Source organism: Xiphophorus maculatus, chromosome 10 (assembly GCF_002775205.1).
Source record: "Xiphophorus maculatus strain JP 163 A chromosome 10, X_maculatus-5.0-male, whole genome shotgun sequence".
Lineage (NCBI taxonomy): Eukaryota > Metazoa > Chordata > Actinopteri > Cyprinodontiformes > Poeciliidae > Xiphophorus > Xiphophorus maculatus.
Window position 1 is genome coordinate 13,484,291 of NC_036452.1, and position 17,349 is coordinate 13,501,639.

General features: G+C 37.3%; 1 protein-coding gene across 2 annotated transcripts; it reads left to right on the forward strand.

Moving 5' to 3' along the window:
- Positions 1–8,759: 8,759 nt before the first annotated feature.
- Positions 8,760–16,829, forward strand: pmp22 (peripheral myelin protein 22). 2 transcript variants are annotated; one of them, XM_023341517.1, is made up of 5 exons: positions 8,760–8,957; positions 9,554–9,644; positions 10,401–10,488; positions 13,496–13,636; positions 14,861–16,829. In XM_023341517.1, exons 2-5 carry the CDS (start codon positions 9,567–9,569, stop codon positions 15,019–15,021), a joined length of 468 nt encoding a protein of 155 aa, XP_023197285.1. In that variant the 5' UTR covers positions 8,760–8,957; positions 9,554–9,566; the 3' UTR covers positions 15,022–16,829. The 2 variants fall into 2 exon arrangements, with proteins under 2 accessions (XP_023197285.1, XP_014326796.1); XM_014471310.2 differs by having other exon boundaries at positions 8,768–8,961.
- The last annotated feature ends 520 nt before the right edge of the window (positions 16,830–17,349 follow it).

Sequence of the window (17,349 nt, forward strand, 5' to 3'; positions counted from 1 at the left end):
TCAAACAACCAGGATGGACGTAAATAAGAAATATTCATACTAATTAAAGATTATTTATATATATGTTTTTATTATTATTATTTTTATTTGATCAGCAAGGTTTTAAAGGTTTGAATGACAAAAATATCCTACTTTAAGTATATCTGGGTGTATTTAAAAAAAATGTTTATACCAAACATATAAAAATAATGTCAACATACCAATATAATTCTCCTGTAAGAAAAGTCTGACATGGGGAGCAGTTTATAGTAAGCCTGTTTGTGAAATAAGTCGAAGACATGATGAATGTCTTTGACATTTATGTTTATGTTCTTTAAAATACTCTGATTTTAAAGAACATAAACCTATTGAATGAAGTACACTTTCCTTTTCAAAAGAAATTAGTCAAAGTATTAATAATATGACATACCAAAAGCTATGAAAACAAGATTTAACTCAATTAATTGTGAAGAAAGTCTACAGTCAAGGTAAAAATAAATTGGGAAAAAACTGTCTTATAGCAAAATTCATTTACTGTCCACAGGGGTGTCCAAAGTCTGTCCTCAAGGGCTGGGAATTGATTTTAATATTTAATAAATTCTTTAGCTCTCACCACGGTTCAACACACCAGAACCAAATGATGGATCGTTAGCAGGTCTCTGCAGAGCATTGACATGGTGAGGTAGAGAAACTAAAACATGCAGGATACTGGCCCTTGAGGACTGAGTTTGGACACCACTGCATGCGCTGACAATATTGCAACTGTCAATTTAATTGCACTGAGCTGAAATTTTGTGACAGACCAAAATAAAGTATTTTAGAGTTGGAAAGTATTTTCTTTAAAAATAAAAAAACAAGAAATAAATAAAAATCTGAACTGTGTAGCATGCTTTTAGACTTCTTTAATGTGACACCCCATCCCTGTATGTATTTTAATTTTTCATGTTGGAGAATATCAGCCAATAAAAAGCATCATGAATGTCAAAGAGTGCAGCAGGTCAGGCATAAAGTTATAAAGAAATTCAAATCAGAGTTATGATACAAAACAACATTACATGCTAAAATATTTCAGACTAGAATAGTTTTTCAGATCCCATATAGGGGCACAGCAAACAAGTGGAAGATGTTCGGGTAAAATGTAAACTAAAATCTTAATTTTCTGGCCTTCTTGCAAAAAGCCATGTAGTATAAAAATAAACACTACACAACTCTCTAAATAAATCACCCCAGTATGAAATATTGTGGTGGCAGCATCATGCATCAATAATGTACCAGGTGTCAGTCTCCAATCTGTCTGAGTTTATTTTGCAAAGAAATAATGACCAAAGGTTACAGCCTCCGAATGCAATGCAGCAAGATTCATGATCAAGCATTTCTAAGTTGAGGCTTAGAAATCAGATCATGCAGAGCAGAGATATATAAAAATCTAGCAACATCTTAGCAGTACCTCTTTAATAATTTGTGTGGTCGATTACTCATCACCTCACTCCAAGGACAAGAATAGCGAACCGATAATAAAACCTACACCCAAGCTACAGAATGTCTCATACTTTTCTCATGGCCTTTATCATTCACTCAGTTTCTGCCTTTCTGCCCCAGTAAATTGATCCACATTTAAACCTGGTTGATACTTTTCATTTTTCTGCTCACACAGTCAACACCTTTTCACAGCAAACTATGGACTGACATACATGATAAACAACACTATCATTGTATGACCCAACCCTTCAAAACTTCCGGTATGACCCTTGGCTTTACTGCAGAATGTAAACATTGCTTCAATCACCAATACCATTTCGACTTTAGGTTTTAACAAAGAATCTCTTGTATCTTGTAACACTCACGTCTGTTTATAGATTGAAAAAAGAGTTGGAAGAGTTGCTTACAAACAATAATTAAAAGTAAAAGAGAACACACATGCATACCTACAAGTCTTGTTAAAAAAGCAGACCCTCTGTCAAAAATAGGGATTTATCATATAACAGCTATAGATTCTACCATACCATTTATTACAAAAAAAGAATGAAGAAAAATCCTTAAAAGTACTAAAGCACTCTATATTCAAGTCTCTCAGGTAAAAATACATTCATACCCTTTTAAACTTTTCCAGATTGAAAACTTAAATTATAAATGATTAAATAAATTATTAATAAATTATGCATGTTTTGTTTCACTTCACTATTGTGAACAATTCTGTGTTGTTAAATCACATAAAGTACTTACAAAAAACCCTGAAGTCAAGGTTGTAGCTCAACCCACTTTTTAATATTACACACTAATAAATTCTACTTTAAGGGTTCCTCTTACAGCAGTTAATTAGAATTGAAATTACAACTGAAGACATTTTGAAATAAATCTTAAATGTGACATGAAGCCAAAAATCTTAACCAAGATATTTATTTTAGATATTTGATACTAAAACCCCATTAGCAGCTACAAATTTCCAATGAAACATAAAATATCTCCTACACAAGTTCACCAGTTCAGATTCTTTTCTTAGGGAGTGGAGATAATAAAGATTAACCACCTGAAAATCTGTGCAACTTGCAATTTGATTTAACTGCAATGTTTTACAGTGGTATTAAAATCTCAGCAGGGTTGCTCCGCACTGAAAACACTACAGTGTTTGACTACAGTACTGAGAAGCTAGTAAATAGCAAGAGGCCATGCTTCTGAAATTCCTGAGGCCCTTTATAGTAAAAGAAATGCCTCTCCTTATTTTCTCCTTCACATCAAAAAGAGCCCAGCTTTCACTGCACCGCAACTAAATATGTCAAATTTGGTTGACATATTTAGTATGTTTTGCCCCATATTTTTCACATTCTTTTTTCTATTTTTATTGTGAAAATAAAAGTTTTGGTGAACATGAAAAGTGAAATTAACAACAATTATTTGCTATAGATTTATGGTTAACCCTTTGGATGATGCACAGAAAGGACCTCTCATTTGACCTCCTCCGCCACCCCTACATATTAGGAATGTGCTCTGAAATTCTCCCCACAGTCCAAACATATTGGCAGTTTATTTTTAACTCAGCTTCTTGTTATAGATTCCCTGAGCACCATGTTATTTTATGTTTCATACATGCCAACATTCCACAGCATGATGAAAACGCGAGCTGAGCTTAGGCCCATGTCTGTCACAGAGGGCTTTATGTTCTGCTGGCAAGACAGGTGGAACTTGTGAAAAACCATATTTGATTTACAGACTAATAGCCATTATATAAATATAAATATATATATATATATATATATATATATATATATATATATATATATATATATATATATATATATATAAAACATCAGGAAAAAGGAGCACGAGAAACTAGAGAAATACCAGGGCCTCAGGGAGGAACTGGAGAGGGCCTGGAAGGTGAAGACCACAGTGGTGCCTGTGGTCATCGGGGCCCTCGGGGCAGTCACCCCCAAACTGGACCAATGGCTACAACAGATCCCAGGAACAACATCAGACATCTCAGTCCAGAAATGTGCAGTCCTTGGCACAGCCAAGATACTGCGCAGGACCCTCAAGCTCCCAGGCCTCTGGTAGAGGACCCGAGCTCAGAGGATAAGAACCACCCGCGGTGGGTGAGAAGGGAATTTTTATATATATATATATATGGGGGGTGTCAAGAAAGCAAGCAAAAATGTGAGAACTTCAACTCTCACAAAATATATGGAATCACTAAATTCACATATGGAAATTAAAGCTTTTAGCATTATTTTATTACAAATTAACAATAAGTATTGGTGGTTCTACAGGTCATTAAAAGGAAAGTATCCACTAAAACACTTGCTAATCAAACGCCTTTAAATAATTAATGAGAAAAAATCATGACCACCTACTGCTGATCTGGAACAGACAGGTGTATGTAAGCACAATGTCTGGGTGGAAAGACATTCGCAAATATCAGAGGGAGGCAATTGCTACTGCATGACCCAGGAGCACGGAGGCCACCCTGAAACTGCCACTGGCCCACATCAAACTGGAGCACTGCTGGTTTCTGGCAATTTTCCACAATTCTCTTTTTGTCATACCAAATGTCAAGTACGGCAGTGGAGAAGTGATGATTTGGGCTTACTTTGCATTCATGGGATCTGGACAAGTAGGATCACAGGATTACGTCAAATATGACGCCCCCCCATCCAACAGCAGCAGCGTGGCCCAAACTTATCCTTCAACAAGAGACTGATTCCAAACACAGAAGCAAGTCTGCAGCAGAGTAGCTGAAAAACAAAAGAATTAGAGTTGACCTCAAATTTATTGAAATGCTGCAGTTTGAAATTAGAAATGGCTTTAAAAAAAAAAAAAAAAAAAGAATTTCAGCAACTCTCATTAAATCTCTCTAAGGGATTTGAGCAACTACATAGTCAGTTTATCCGTCTCTCAGTCACTAGGCCATTTTAAACTGAAAAATAAACATTCATGGGAATCAACTCCTTCTGCGGCTTTTGTATCTGTTCCAGACCTCAGTTTTCTCAGGAGGCCGCTAAGCCGCTCCATCACAGGGCTGTGATGTTTGTCTATTAATATACACATAAGATTGTAAGCAGAAATGGGCTGAAGAATAAGTCTAGTAATTGTTGCAAGTCACAGGATGCTGGAGAGAACCTGATAAGATGTGATGGACAGCGAGGTTTTCCATCCTGACTGTCAAACACATGAACCTCTGTGCCCATGTTTTGACACATCTACTATCTTTAACAAAATTTTGCACGTAACTTCTTCTCCTATGAAGAATTCATGATAAGTTGGAAGAGAAGAACCAAAGCACTTATTAAAGTTCAGGAGTCAACCACAAAAGTCAGCACTTTTTCTCCTGCTGATTGATTTTGTTCATTGATTGGATTTCTTTAGCGGTCCACATGATTGACTTGTGGCTAACATTTTTTAAAATTCTGTTCAGACCAGATGAGATCTTCAGTTCTTTTGTTAAATCACAGAAAACCTGTGTTTTTTAGTCTGTCTTGACGACGTGTTTTTAGCTCATTTATTTACCTTGAGTAGAGGGAAAACATGACCTGCTTTCTGTAATCTAAGCAGCTCTCATTTCACAGCATCTTAAGACAAATTCCCTAAATCCCCCTTTCTTCTTAAACCAGAATCATGCAGGATAAGCTGTAACTTGTGACCAAAGGATTTCATGCATGGCTGTTGACATGAGTCATTCAGATTCTTCCATTTTACGCTTTAGAGCCTACATGACTTTGATTAAGGACATGTTGAATAAATTAATCCAATCACAATTGTTTCACGCAGAATTGAGATTTCAAGGGTAGAAATCACAACCATGAGCCACACTTTGTAATACTTTCAGGCTGAAATAGACTTTTAAATCTGTAATATTTTCACAACATTTTAATAATTTTTTTTAAAGAAAATACCTGCAATAAAGGAGATTTTGTTTCCTAAAGAGAATATGTTGTAAGTCTGTGTGAGTTTAGATTTTGAGAACGGTTGCAGCCTTAACAGGATCTGTTTTGTATTCAAAGCATTTTAAGCATTAGAGTCTGGTTTGCTGCTTAGTCATTTCAATGTTGTACTGTACGCATGGTCTGATTAAACTGTGATGACAGGGCAGGGTGTTGTGAGAGGATTAACATTTATTGGCCCACAAACAAGACCGTATCTACCTCTCATCAGTCGCTAGGCTGTCTGTCTCTAACAGTTATTTACCTCATCTTATCTTTGCCAGCCTGCTTCCGGTTCAGCTTTTTAGGATTTTTATGATATGCTGTATTTTATAACAATAAGAGATTTCTAGAATTATCTGTGCTCGTCTCGTGCTTAATAATCACATTCCAACTACAAACCTCAAAGTATTTCAGTGGTAAAGGAGAGCAAAGTTGTGAAACTGAAGAAAAAATATTAGATTTTATATTAGACCTGGGACCCGGAATCAAACCCAGGACCTTCTTGCTACAAGGCAACATTGCTACCAACTGCACCACTGTGCAGCCCCTAAATAAGACCAAGTGCAAATATTGCTTCCAAACATCACATTATCAGTAAGTTGAGTTCAACTGTGTGAAATTTTCCTAGCTTTTCTGTGAAGGGCTCAGTAATTTGACCACGGAGAATAGATAGGTGAAGAATTTCTCAGAGATGTGTCATATATATTGAAATACTGTTTGTGCGATTTTGCAAATAATCTAGGCTGACTATAAACAGTGACTGGAGCCAAAGGAAAAATGCAGTGTAAGATGAGAATGAGGTAGTCCAATTCTAGGCAACAGCAAGGAGGGTGATGTTACAGTTAAGCAGAAAGTGGATCATCAGAATGTGATGCCTAATGTACTGACTGCACGACACAAAGACCGGGCCAACTATCACCAACAACTGCAATGAGCTGAAACTCAAGACAAAGGGCCAGATTGTCAAGAGGTCAAAGAATGACACAGATAAACCTTCATCCCCGACCCTGGTGGGAATCAGCTGGATCCTCTGCCTCAGAAAAGATAAAAAATAAAATAAAATCTATCTGTTGTGAGGTAGTTCTCCATCCTAAATAATAAACTGAGCCAGGATATTTCTGACAGCACTTAATACAATAAAAGCAGAAAGAAACCTCTCAATTTGCTTTAATAACACTTCTTTGTGACAGGTTGTCACTTCATTATGCTTAATTAGATTATAATATATACCACATACAGTATATTATACTATAATATGCCAAAGGATTATATTACCAATGATGCCATTATATGAAATACTGTAAATTGTTTTACAGTGCAAATAAATTACATTAAGAAATTGGTAAATAAGTTTAGTTGGTAAATTGTATGACTAAATTCATGCTAAGATTAATTAAAATATTTTGGGTTTAAATTTTATCAGAGTGTAGCATCTGTATTACAAAATTTTTTTGTCCTATTATATTTACAGAAACTTGATCGAGTCAGGGCTCTTAGCAGCAAACTATCTTTGACGTATTTCCCTCTGGTGACCTTGTCAACAAGAGTTTAGGCAATTGGGATAAAGTAAACACTCTGAAACCGTACTTTATACGATTTGTAACTTGGAACACATTGGTCCTTGTAAGTACATATGTGTCTGGAAGAAACTTAGACGTGTGCTGTCTTTTCTTTGGTCGGTAAACTGAAGAGCAGTGTACATATTTTTTTTAGTATACCATTAAGATATGTGTATTAGCTAGTAATGTATTTTTCTATCTGTTCAGTTACAGAAACATTTTGAGTGTAGTATTAAGACGTGTATGAGCTATTAATGTAATTTTCCTCCTGTTGTATTTCAGTTACAAAAATTTATTTATTAAAGATCCTAATTTTAGAAGAACAAACCGTGTATGGAGACTTTTTCTATTAGTTGTTTGTTGGACATTCAGCCACACGTAGCCACGTGTTGAGGACAGAACATTAATATTTTAGAAGGTTTTTGATGGGACAAATGCATCCTTTGTGGTCATTACATCTGCTTTAGTGCTCTTCTGTGTTGGTACGAGGCTGGGCGTTTCTGTAACCTAATCCAGCCCACTCTCCAGATTTATGGCTCTTGGTTGAGGTCCTATCTACTGCTTTGGAATTCCTCCTAAGAGTCTGCAGCGCCAACATGGACAAGTCCTGCTGTCCAACGACAGAGATGAAATCTCAGTCCCGGCTGTAGATATGTCTGAATGTTTGCTATGCGGCTCTCCCACTTAACTTCACAGATGGAATAAAACTAATGTCCGATTGTCAGTCTTTCACAAACATTGACTTATAAGGGATGGGAGAGGGGAATGCCTGCACTACAAATTTCAACAAGGCTCAGATCAAGCATCATAATGCAGCAGATGCAACATAAAGGTGAAGTTTTATTACACAAAATTATCTATGGCTATAGTACTTTCCAAGTCTATTTACACAGACCCTGTCCTAACTGACCACGTCTCAAAATACATGCAGTTTCTGCTGCAGTGAAATGAGCTTTAATAAAGTTTTATAACATGTGAAACACCTTTCAGATTGGTCTTTTATTTAGTTAAGCACAATTTTGCACTACTTTGTGTTAATCTATCATATAAAATCCCATATTGAGGTTTGGGATATGAATAATTAAGGTCCTATAAAGGTGCAGCAACACAAACACACCTCTGTATAGATAACAGATATCTCTGCTTGTTTTTGCCCTTTTTACGTCTTTGTAGACAGGAGAGCAGAAAAGCTGGCTCTAAGCTGACAAGAGTGTTAAGAAGACCAGCATCTGCTAAGTGAAGTAAAACAGAAAGTGGATGTTGATGTCGGGCTATCTGAGGTTGAACATGAACTAATCTCCTCAGAGAGGCTGCTGGTGTAAAGCGGATGTGTGTTTTATAAAGTGCTGCCAGTTATGTAGAGATAGGCAGGTTGCACTGTTGATTGAGCATTTTAGTTTTGATGTTCATGTGACACAGATTTGTTTTATCAACAAGAATGTGCAATGCCTGAATTTTTTTTTTCAAATCAGTCATTAAATTACATATATATGCAATAATTATAACAATAAAAAAAATGAAATAAACATTTTTATTCTTAAAAATGCTTAAAAAGCAAAGGAGCAACAAACACAACTTCGGTACATGCATCTTTATGATTTCCAACGTGCAAAAATAAATAATGCATACGTAAAAATAGGAAGTGATCCTCGAAAACAGCTACTTCTCTTTAGTTACCAAGCGGGCCAAACAATGATGAGCTAGTCCCCACACTTACGGTACCTCAGTAGCCAAGGCAACCAGACGCGTAAATATGCACAACTAGTCAATATTAGGGAATTCCTCACCACGGTCCAGGAGGTCAGTCGATGACGCAGCAGCGCACGCAGGGCGTTGTTCTTCCATAATGAGACACTTTATAACAGAACGTCAGTGCTGGGAGCAATCTAGTCTGAGCTGGACTTTAAAGGACGGAGAAGAGTCGCTGTTGGACTCTATTAAGGGTAGACTCGTATTCACTTCTTGCTTCTGCTTCTTTTTTTGGAATTCAAGCCTTTCGCCTGTAGGTAAGTTTACTTTGCTTTCCTCTATACTCGCTTAATTTCGGATGCACTCGCTCAGACTCAGGCGGAAGCGCGTGTTGCTCTTTACAGAAGCGCACGTAGATATGACTGAGCTGTCATCGGTAAAAATCCCCCAGAAACCTTTGTTTTAGAGTTAGAAACTTTTTTTTCTTTTTAAAAACGTTGATTGTAATTCTACTTCCTTCTTAGATTAACACTCATTAACAGAAATAATCCAATTTTGATCCATGGAATCATTATGCTCTTTTAGAAGGAAAAGAAAGTACTGTTGTAAAAATGACAAATCGCTTTTAGATTTGCTCTATTTAAAGCAAAAATGTAATTGTTGAGAACAGCTTTGATTGTAATAATATTAAAATGTTTTTAAATAGCTAAAGGTGAGCTGTAAGTGGTACTAATGTATCCACCTCGACGCAGAGATTAAATTTCTCTTGAAATTTAAGTAATGGAAGGATGCAACCTTAAAGTCTCTCCCTATGCTGCAACACACACCCATATACTTAGACTCAGATGTCTCCAAACACACAGCTTCATCATCCTGAGAGATCTGAATGCTCTGCTCTTTTATCTTCAGATAATCTGACAAGATGCTGATCCTTCTGCTCGGAATCATCTTCCTGCACATTTCTGCTCTTGTTCTCCTGTTTGTGTCAACAACTGTCAGTGTGAGTAAAACGTGTATTGTTCAGTCTTTTAAGACACCTTCGTGAATTTTCTGAAGAAATACATTAGCACTCTATTAGTAAAATAATTTCCAATTGTACCTTATGACTGAGATGTTTTTTTTTCTGATTTATTTCCGCATGATACTCAAAAACAAAACAAAAATTAATATATGCAATATAATCTATGCAATAATTTATACTGCTACGTGGTCTAAGTAAATAGGTACAAAATATTGTTGGTATAAGATGGAAGAAAGAAAAGACGAAACTGGAAAGTCATGGGCGCTGAAATATTGGTGAGCAGGTGATTTGACCCACACAGTTTATGTATTTATGTTTTGTTTATTTCTTGTTTTACTTTTTGGCTACAGGTAAGTTCAGCCATTTGCCAAACTGCACACCCATTTATACATAGAAACACACCATTTCATACCCATGTATATTGTTTCAAGAGGCAAATATTTTCCTAAGCTATGATGTTAGTCATAAAAATGTACATTTTAATTCTGGTATTTCCTGAATGTGATATGACAAGCACCCAATAAGGTTTGGTCCTCTATAATGTGTCACATTTGAATGCCCGTCGCCCATCCAAATATGAAGCTTTAGAAAGTCCTTCTTAGCTGTTGGTTTTCATAAAGCCACACAAGATAATCAGTGGCCACTGTTTTGGTTATCCTTTTTCCATAAGTTTGTGGTGACACTCTTGATAGTTGCAGGTATTCAAACATAACCAATCATTGTATTTGACTGCAGGTATGGACAACAGGGACAATGGGAACCTCAGACCTTTGGCTAAACTGTTCTACGGACAGTATACACTGCGACGGAGCATCAACTGGAGGTCAGACATCTGCATATTTTTCCAGATTTTGCCGCTAAGATTCTGTTCCTGTAAGTTTTGATTGTCTAGCTCTGTTGTAAAGTAAAAAAAATAAAAAATAAAAAATTCTATTTTACTAAATATGTGGGTGTGTCAAAGCGCCTCCGGGACTCTGGTGCCATCTAGGGCAGAGAATGTGGCAGTGCCTTTTGGAGATTGGCTCCCGCTGTATAAATAGTCATAGTGTGATGTCCATAATAAGATCTAATGTTGGAGAGTAAGCATAGTGACAAGCGTGCAGGGAGCTGTGAATGACCTGGGTGGGGCTGCAGAGAGTATCCAAAGTTGTCCATGTCTGTGTGCTTGAATTTGTGTGTGTAGGACTACAGGACATGGCTTGTTGATGGAGGGGGCGAAGGGGTCGCCTAGTGTCAGATTAGTGTGCCCAGTGTTGGTTTGCAGGGATCATATGGGCAATTTAAAACAGCAGCTGCAGTGTGGAGATATTTATCCACAGAGATTCTAGCTGGGGATTAAGGATAAATAGATTCTTCTTTAAAATATGATGTCATAAGATAACTGTTGCCACCACAAAGTTAGCAAAGTTACTGTAAGTTTTGCCTACAGTGTTGCAGCTGCAGTCCACTGATGTCATCCGTCTAGAATGAACCCTCTCGGCCAGCTTGTGTCTTGTCAGCCGAGCAGCCGCCTGGATGCTTTGCCTTGTAGTTTTATGGCGCACAGTGTTTGTTTGACTTGCTCATATTGGTGCGGTGATGCAGAGTGTTTATTCAGGAAGGAGTGAGTGTGTGCTGTTCCCGGGTTTGCTTTGCAGTGAGCTCAGGGAGATGGAAGATAGGCCTTCTGAAGCTCTGCTGAGCCATCAGATTCAATCAGATATTAATAATAATCTTGGTGCTCAACTTCACATTTTCGGCAGGGTTTCCTCAAACTTTGGAGTTCCTTCTTGTTGTTGTCATGGTTTCAAACAAGACAGCATGACATGAGGATGTGATGCATGCAGTTATCACATGCAGAGTGAGTTGCACATCTGCATAGCCAGAAAAATTACTTCATACAGTTCACATGATCTAAAATTAGCTGTTGAGGAAGAACCTCTAGTGCCCTCTGAACACAAACAGTGAGCAAGAGCAAAAAATACCTTCCTGTTTAGAACACAGTGAAATTTGGCACAACGATTCTTCTGCGAACTCTAAGTTTTGCCTCTTGCCAGGAAATGGCCGATGTCACCGTTTCCTACCAGGGAAGGAAACATAAGGAAGGCAAAGATGTGTGTTTATCAGAAGCAGTGCTGTATTATTGTTACTCTTACGGCGTTATCACAAAATCACACATCACATCTGAAAACAGGATGATTACAGTGAAATCCAGTCTGCGCTTTGGTGATTTACAGGGTTTCAACTCTCAAAGAGCTCCAGATGTTAAAACCACAGATTGTTATAGGAATTACATTTCACTTCCCATCCTATTTGCTCTTGATGAGCAGTAATGTATTATGCATCATGTGTTTTTCCATTGTTGTAAGTGCTCTTCCATTAAAACAACATCTTTGGATCACCTGGATATTTTAAACAAAGAATTTGAGCGGTTATGAAAACAATTTTTATTTGAAATTCTGGAGCAAGATTTGACTTTAGGACTTTGTGACATAGAGCATAGGCTGCTACAAGATGTTCACAGTATGACCTTGAGATTTACCATGGTTTATTAAAAGTTAATTTTAAAGGAAGTATACCTTTTTTTTAAAGGTTTTGTTGGCTCTAGTGGCCTTTATTTGAAAGTAGTTCGACCGGAAACAGGGTAATGAGAGAGAGGGGGAAGACATGCGGCAAATGTCTCCAGGCCAGGAATTGAACCTGCGACCATCGCCACGAGGACTAATGCCTCAATACATGGGTCGTGCTTTGCCCCTGCGCCCCCCCCACCCCTTTAAGGAAGTATACTTAACATGATCCAAATGCTTACATTTAAACTGAAAAGCAACAATTATTCCTACTGCTACAAAAATAAATGTAGCGTATTGATCGGAACAATGTTAACTATACATTCTATTTATTGCTATTATGATTTTGACACATACAAAAACATTTATAACACTCATTAATTTTAGTACCTTTTTTCAAGTAAGAATATCTGGTTTTCATTGTTAGTTTGGATTTAAATTTTATTCATATATTTCATAAAAGTGAAAAATGTGCTCTGCTGCATTTTCTTTGAGTTTTCAATTCATCAAAACATTAATAAACTGTCTCCATTTATTCATCAAATCCTGTCACTAATTTTTTTATGTAGTTTTTATTAAGCTAAAGGTTTCAAATACATGATGTTTAGCTAAATATGTAGATAAAAAGAAGGTTGTTTTGAAAAGACTGTAAACTGTAAGGATGCCATTATGGAAACTATTAGTGCTTTTGAAACCATCACTTTTGAAAACATTCAACACCTTGACCTAATGACAACACAGGAACAAGCAGTAAAGGAAAAAATGAGCATCTGGGGATCTGCATAGATAGAAATACAGACTGCTTGGAAAAAATGATGGATTCCTGGAAGGTTGGCACAGGCAATAGAAACAAGCAGACAATTTAAATCTAAATGCTAAGGTAGACAGTACAAAAACAGCAGATGCTGTGTTCGTCATCAATACAGGAGTCTAATGGGTTAATGGCCTCTTGCAGTGGAGGGCCTATCAGTAAAGATTGATCTGTTAGATTGAGTTTAAGGGTCTCCTGTGAGGGGTGCAGAGAGCTTTTAGAAACAGGATACCTGAGCTTCATTGTGCTGGATCCATTACAACATTCCCCGAAGTAAACATGACAAGGGCTTGGTCATTATGATCTGTTTTTAAAGATGCTTCAGCTGAGCTGAGACAAGGCCAGTCAAAGCACCTATTGATGTTTGTTTCCTGTTCTCATATGCTCCTCCAGCTACTTTTTGTATATGTTATACTCTGGCTAATGAATGCTATGTTGTGTTGTTGAGCGAACTCTTCTTTTCTCGCCTGTAGTGTGGATTCAGGTGGTCCAAGCTCTGATGATCCTCTCCATCATCTTCAGCTTCCTCTCTCTGTTACTCTTCTTCTGCCAGCTCTTCACTTTGCCGAAGGGCGGACGATTTATCCCCACTGGAATCTTCCAGATCCTGGCTAGTAAGTTTGGATCAATGTAATCCATTTTTTTTTTAAAAAATCCCTTCATAAGAACACTAAAGTCAGTACTCTGGATGAAAAAAAGTATGGAAATAGTTTCTATTGTGGAAAGAACACAAAGCATGCAATCAGAGCTACATTAGAACGATTTTGTCTGATGCATATTATTGTGTTAAAATGATGCTTAGCCTCATAGCACATTGACTTATTCGGACTGAACAATAATAGAAAAATGCTATTTAGAACTTTATTTGTAAACAAACATGAAAACAATTTGTCAGTTTCGTTCCACTTCAAAATTACTTATTACTTTGTGTGGGTCTGTTTCGGAAACATGTAAAATAAATGTATGTTTATGGTTGTAATGTCACAAAATGTTAAAAAGGTTAGAGCTATTTATCTCTTTTGCAAAGATAAAAAAATATATAATATTAACTATACCTTCTAGTATAGTTAAGGTATAGTTAGCTACACCCTAGTGTTGGGGGCTTTGTAGTGAAAAAAGAGCTTAAGTTTTATTATGGTCAAGAAAATGCAATATTTCACTTCTTTGATACAAATGGAAAACATAGCAGCACTTCAGTAGAAAGTGCATGACTATAAAAAATATCCACCTACAGACACACACACAGAGAGAGAGAAAATGCTCCGTTTATCATAATCTATTTTCAGAGAATCAAATTAAGACCCTGAGCCAGTTTCTAATGGTTTTCATGCACCACTTGTCTTTTGTACTCCATGCCCTTTGGACAAAGCAGCTCCACCACCACTTTGTTGTGTTGTCTCTTGGCAGCTCTGTTTGCAAAATGCCAGTCACCCCCCCCCCCCCCCCCCCCCCTTTTTTTATAGCATACCAGTGCAGAGCTAGGCAACCAGGTGCCCACTCAACCAAACAAGAATGAGACAGGGAAAAAAGCCAGCGGGGTGAGTCAAAATGTCAGGGAGGTCCGTCAGTGTGGAGGTCTGACAAACAGATCATCCCATGTCTGACAAGGGGTAGTGGGCGGAAAGCTGGAAAGGCTGGCAAAGGCCAGATGGGGGTTCAGAAAGCATGAGTGACTGTGATGTAATATGGAGGGCTGACCGATCCGCCTCTGCAGCCAGGCAGGGATCCGCTCTGGACAGAAGACACAGAGCACAACAGTGCAGGGAAACATGATACACTAACTGAAGGCGCTCACAGGCGGCGTTATTCCCCGCTCCTTGTCATCCCTCTTTCTGTAGGTTTGTTTGTGATGAGCGGAGCCATCATCTATACGCTGATGCATCCTGACTGGGTCTCGGATGAGTACTCGTTTGGATACGCCTACATCCTGGCATGGGTGGCCTTCCCTCTGGCGCTCATCAGTGGGCTCATCTATGCCGTTTTGAGGAAGCGAGAATGAAGTGCCGCTCCATCTCAGTGTTACCAGTAACCTTTGAAGTTCCCTTCTGAATATTAAGTTGTGAAGCCAATATCAAAGAAGTAACACCAAAGGCAAAAAAAAAACCCCAACTCAAAACACCAATAGTGTCTGTTAAAATGATGTATATAGTATCTATGGTTTAAAACCTATTTATAACACTTTTTACATATATGTACATAGCCTTTGTGTTGCTCTGTGGACATTATGAGCTTTGTTTTAGCTGAAAAAGTGCCTCTGTCTTTATTTATAAGTATGATGTTATTATAAGATGTTTTATTTTGTGTTTTCAACCATTTTTTGGATAACTGGCAAACATTTTGGTAAATTAGAAAAAAAAAGAAAAGAATTTTGCAGCATATTAACTAAAATGCATGGTTAGTTATATGAGCGAGCCAACTTTAAATGTAGTCCAAAAATTTAGCTTAGCTGTTTAATCTAGGTTAATTTAGTTTTATTTTTCTTCTTTCACATTTTTTTAATTTCTTATTTTAAACAAAAAATATGGTGCTACATATTTATCATTCCTATTACTTATAGCAATTATATAAAATAGTTATTTTGTTTGGAATCAGTGTGAAATGATTATAGGCGAAAGGAGACAGGAACATTTCGCAGTGTTGGGATGTCTTTTTGCGGTGTCCTTTTTTCTTCATCAGCTACTGTAAATGGTAAATAATTGAGATTGAGGTGGTGCACTAATAAAGGCAAAAGTCATTTGGAATGTCAGTATTACTCTTGCAGACCTGCACACAGAGAATCAGCTTTATTTTAATTTTTGTTTGCTTTAATTTGGATGTTTTTGACAACCTATGTTGAGATTTGAAGAAGCCAAAAGGCCTTGGAAGTTAGTTCTTTTAAAGAAAAATAACACTTTAGGGCCTAGGGAAATAATATATCCACACTTAATATGTAATATACTACAAGTACATGCCATAAAAGACATGATAAGAGGTTAGAGCAACTTAAGATGTATTATCCCTATAAGTGAAGAAATGACAGAGAGCTACAGTGATGAAACAACTTTTAGTTTGAAATACTTGAAAGGTTGTACTGCTGCGGTTTCTTTGATCTCTACTGTATAACACTGTTTATATGTTGTGCATAACAGCTCCCTTTGACACTGTAGCTTAAAACGCGCACTGAATAAAGCAACATTATCTAGTACTGTGTATTCCACTGTTACAAGGGACAGACTTCCAGCTTGTAAAGCCAGGTCTCACCTGTAGAGACTCTCTGTGGACCCCAGAAAGCTGGTAGTAAACGCATGTTTATATTGGCTTTATCAGCTTTACGTTGGCTTTATCAACTGGCAAAGTCGGCAACAGAAATGAAATCATGTAAACCCCTGCGTACATTCTGGCCAAGTTCAGCTTGCAGTACATTTGTGTGTCCTTATGCTTGTGGCTGCAAATACTGAACGTGACCAGTGTCACCCACACTGGGGCCAAGGCACAGCAAAATGCCAGTTACTCAGAACATGCAGCTCAAGTTTCACTGTGGATGTTTCTTGTGTCACATAAGATACCAGAGGACTTTAACCGCCATAAGATGGTACGAGTCCTTCTCTTCTCTTAGGTTAGGGTCAAGCATTTACTTCGGAGCACTTCTTCCTGTTCGACTGTGGCATTGGGTTCAGTTAGAAGAGAGTACCTCTGATGAAAACTGCCCTCATAATCATTGTAAAGCCAAAGCCTTTAGTTGTCAATGCTATGTTTACGTCAAAACTTAAAGATGCTTCTCATGCTAATACAATTTTAATCATTAAAGAATGTTTATTAAAACCTAAACTGTGTTTTTTTTTTTGTCTCTTTCACTGGCATCATACACATATACTGGTGCATCTCAGAAAATCAAAATAAGTTTATTAAAAAATTAAGTACTAATCAAATTTCAACATCACAACATCACGTGTTCATTTGTTATTTTGATGATTATGGCTTACATCTACTGAAAATGCATCACAAGGAGGGGAATCCCCAAAGGACTATTGCTAAAGATGCTGGCTGAAGATCAATGTGGTATCCAAGCATATTAATAAAATGTTTAGTAGGAACAGTGCGGTAAAAAAAAGTTAATAATAAACATACAAAATATCTAAAATAAACTACTTGGCAGTGTTTCACGAGCCACAAACCACAGGGGTATTCAGGACACGGCCTACAACTGCTACATACTTGTCTGAAGCATTTCATTTGGAAATCAAGGGAGAGTGGAAAGGTACAAAGTCCATGTTGCGTGAGGTTCAGTGGGAAGTTCTCACAGTCAAGTCACAATTTGGGGTTGGTCTACTGTGTTTTATCAAGGTCA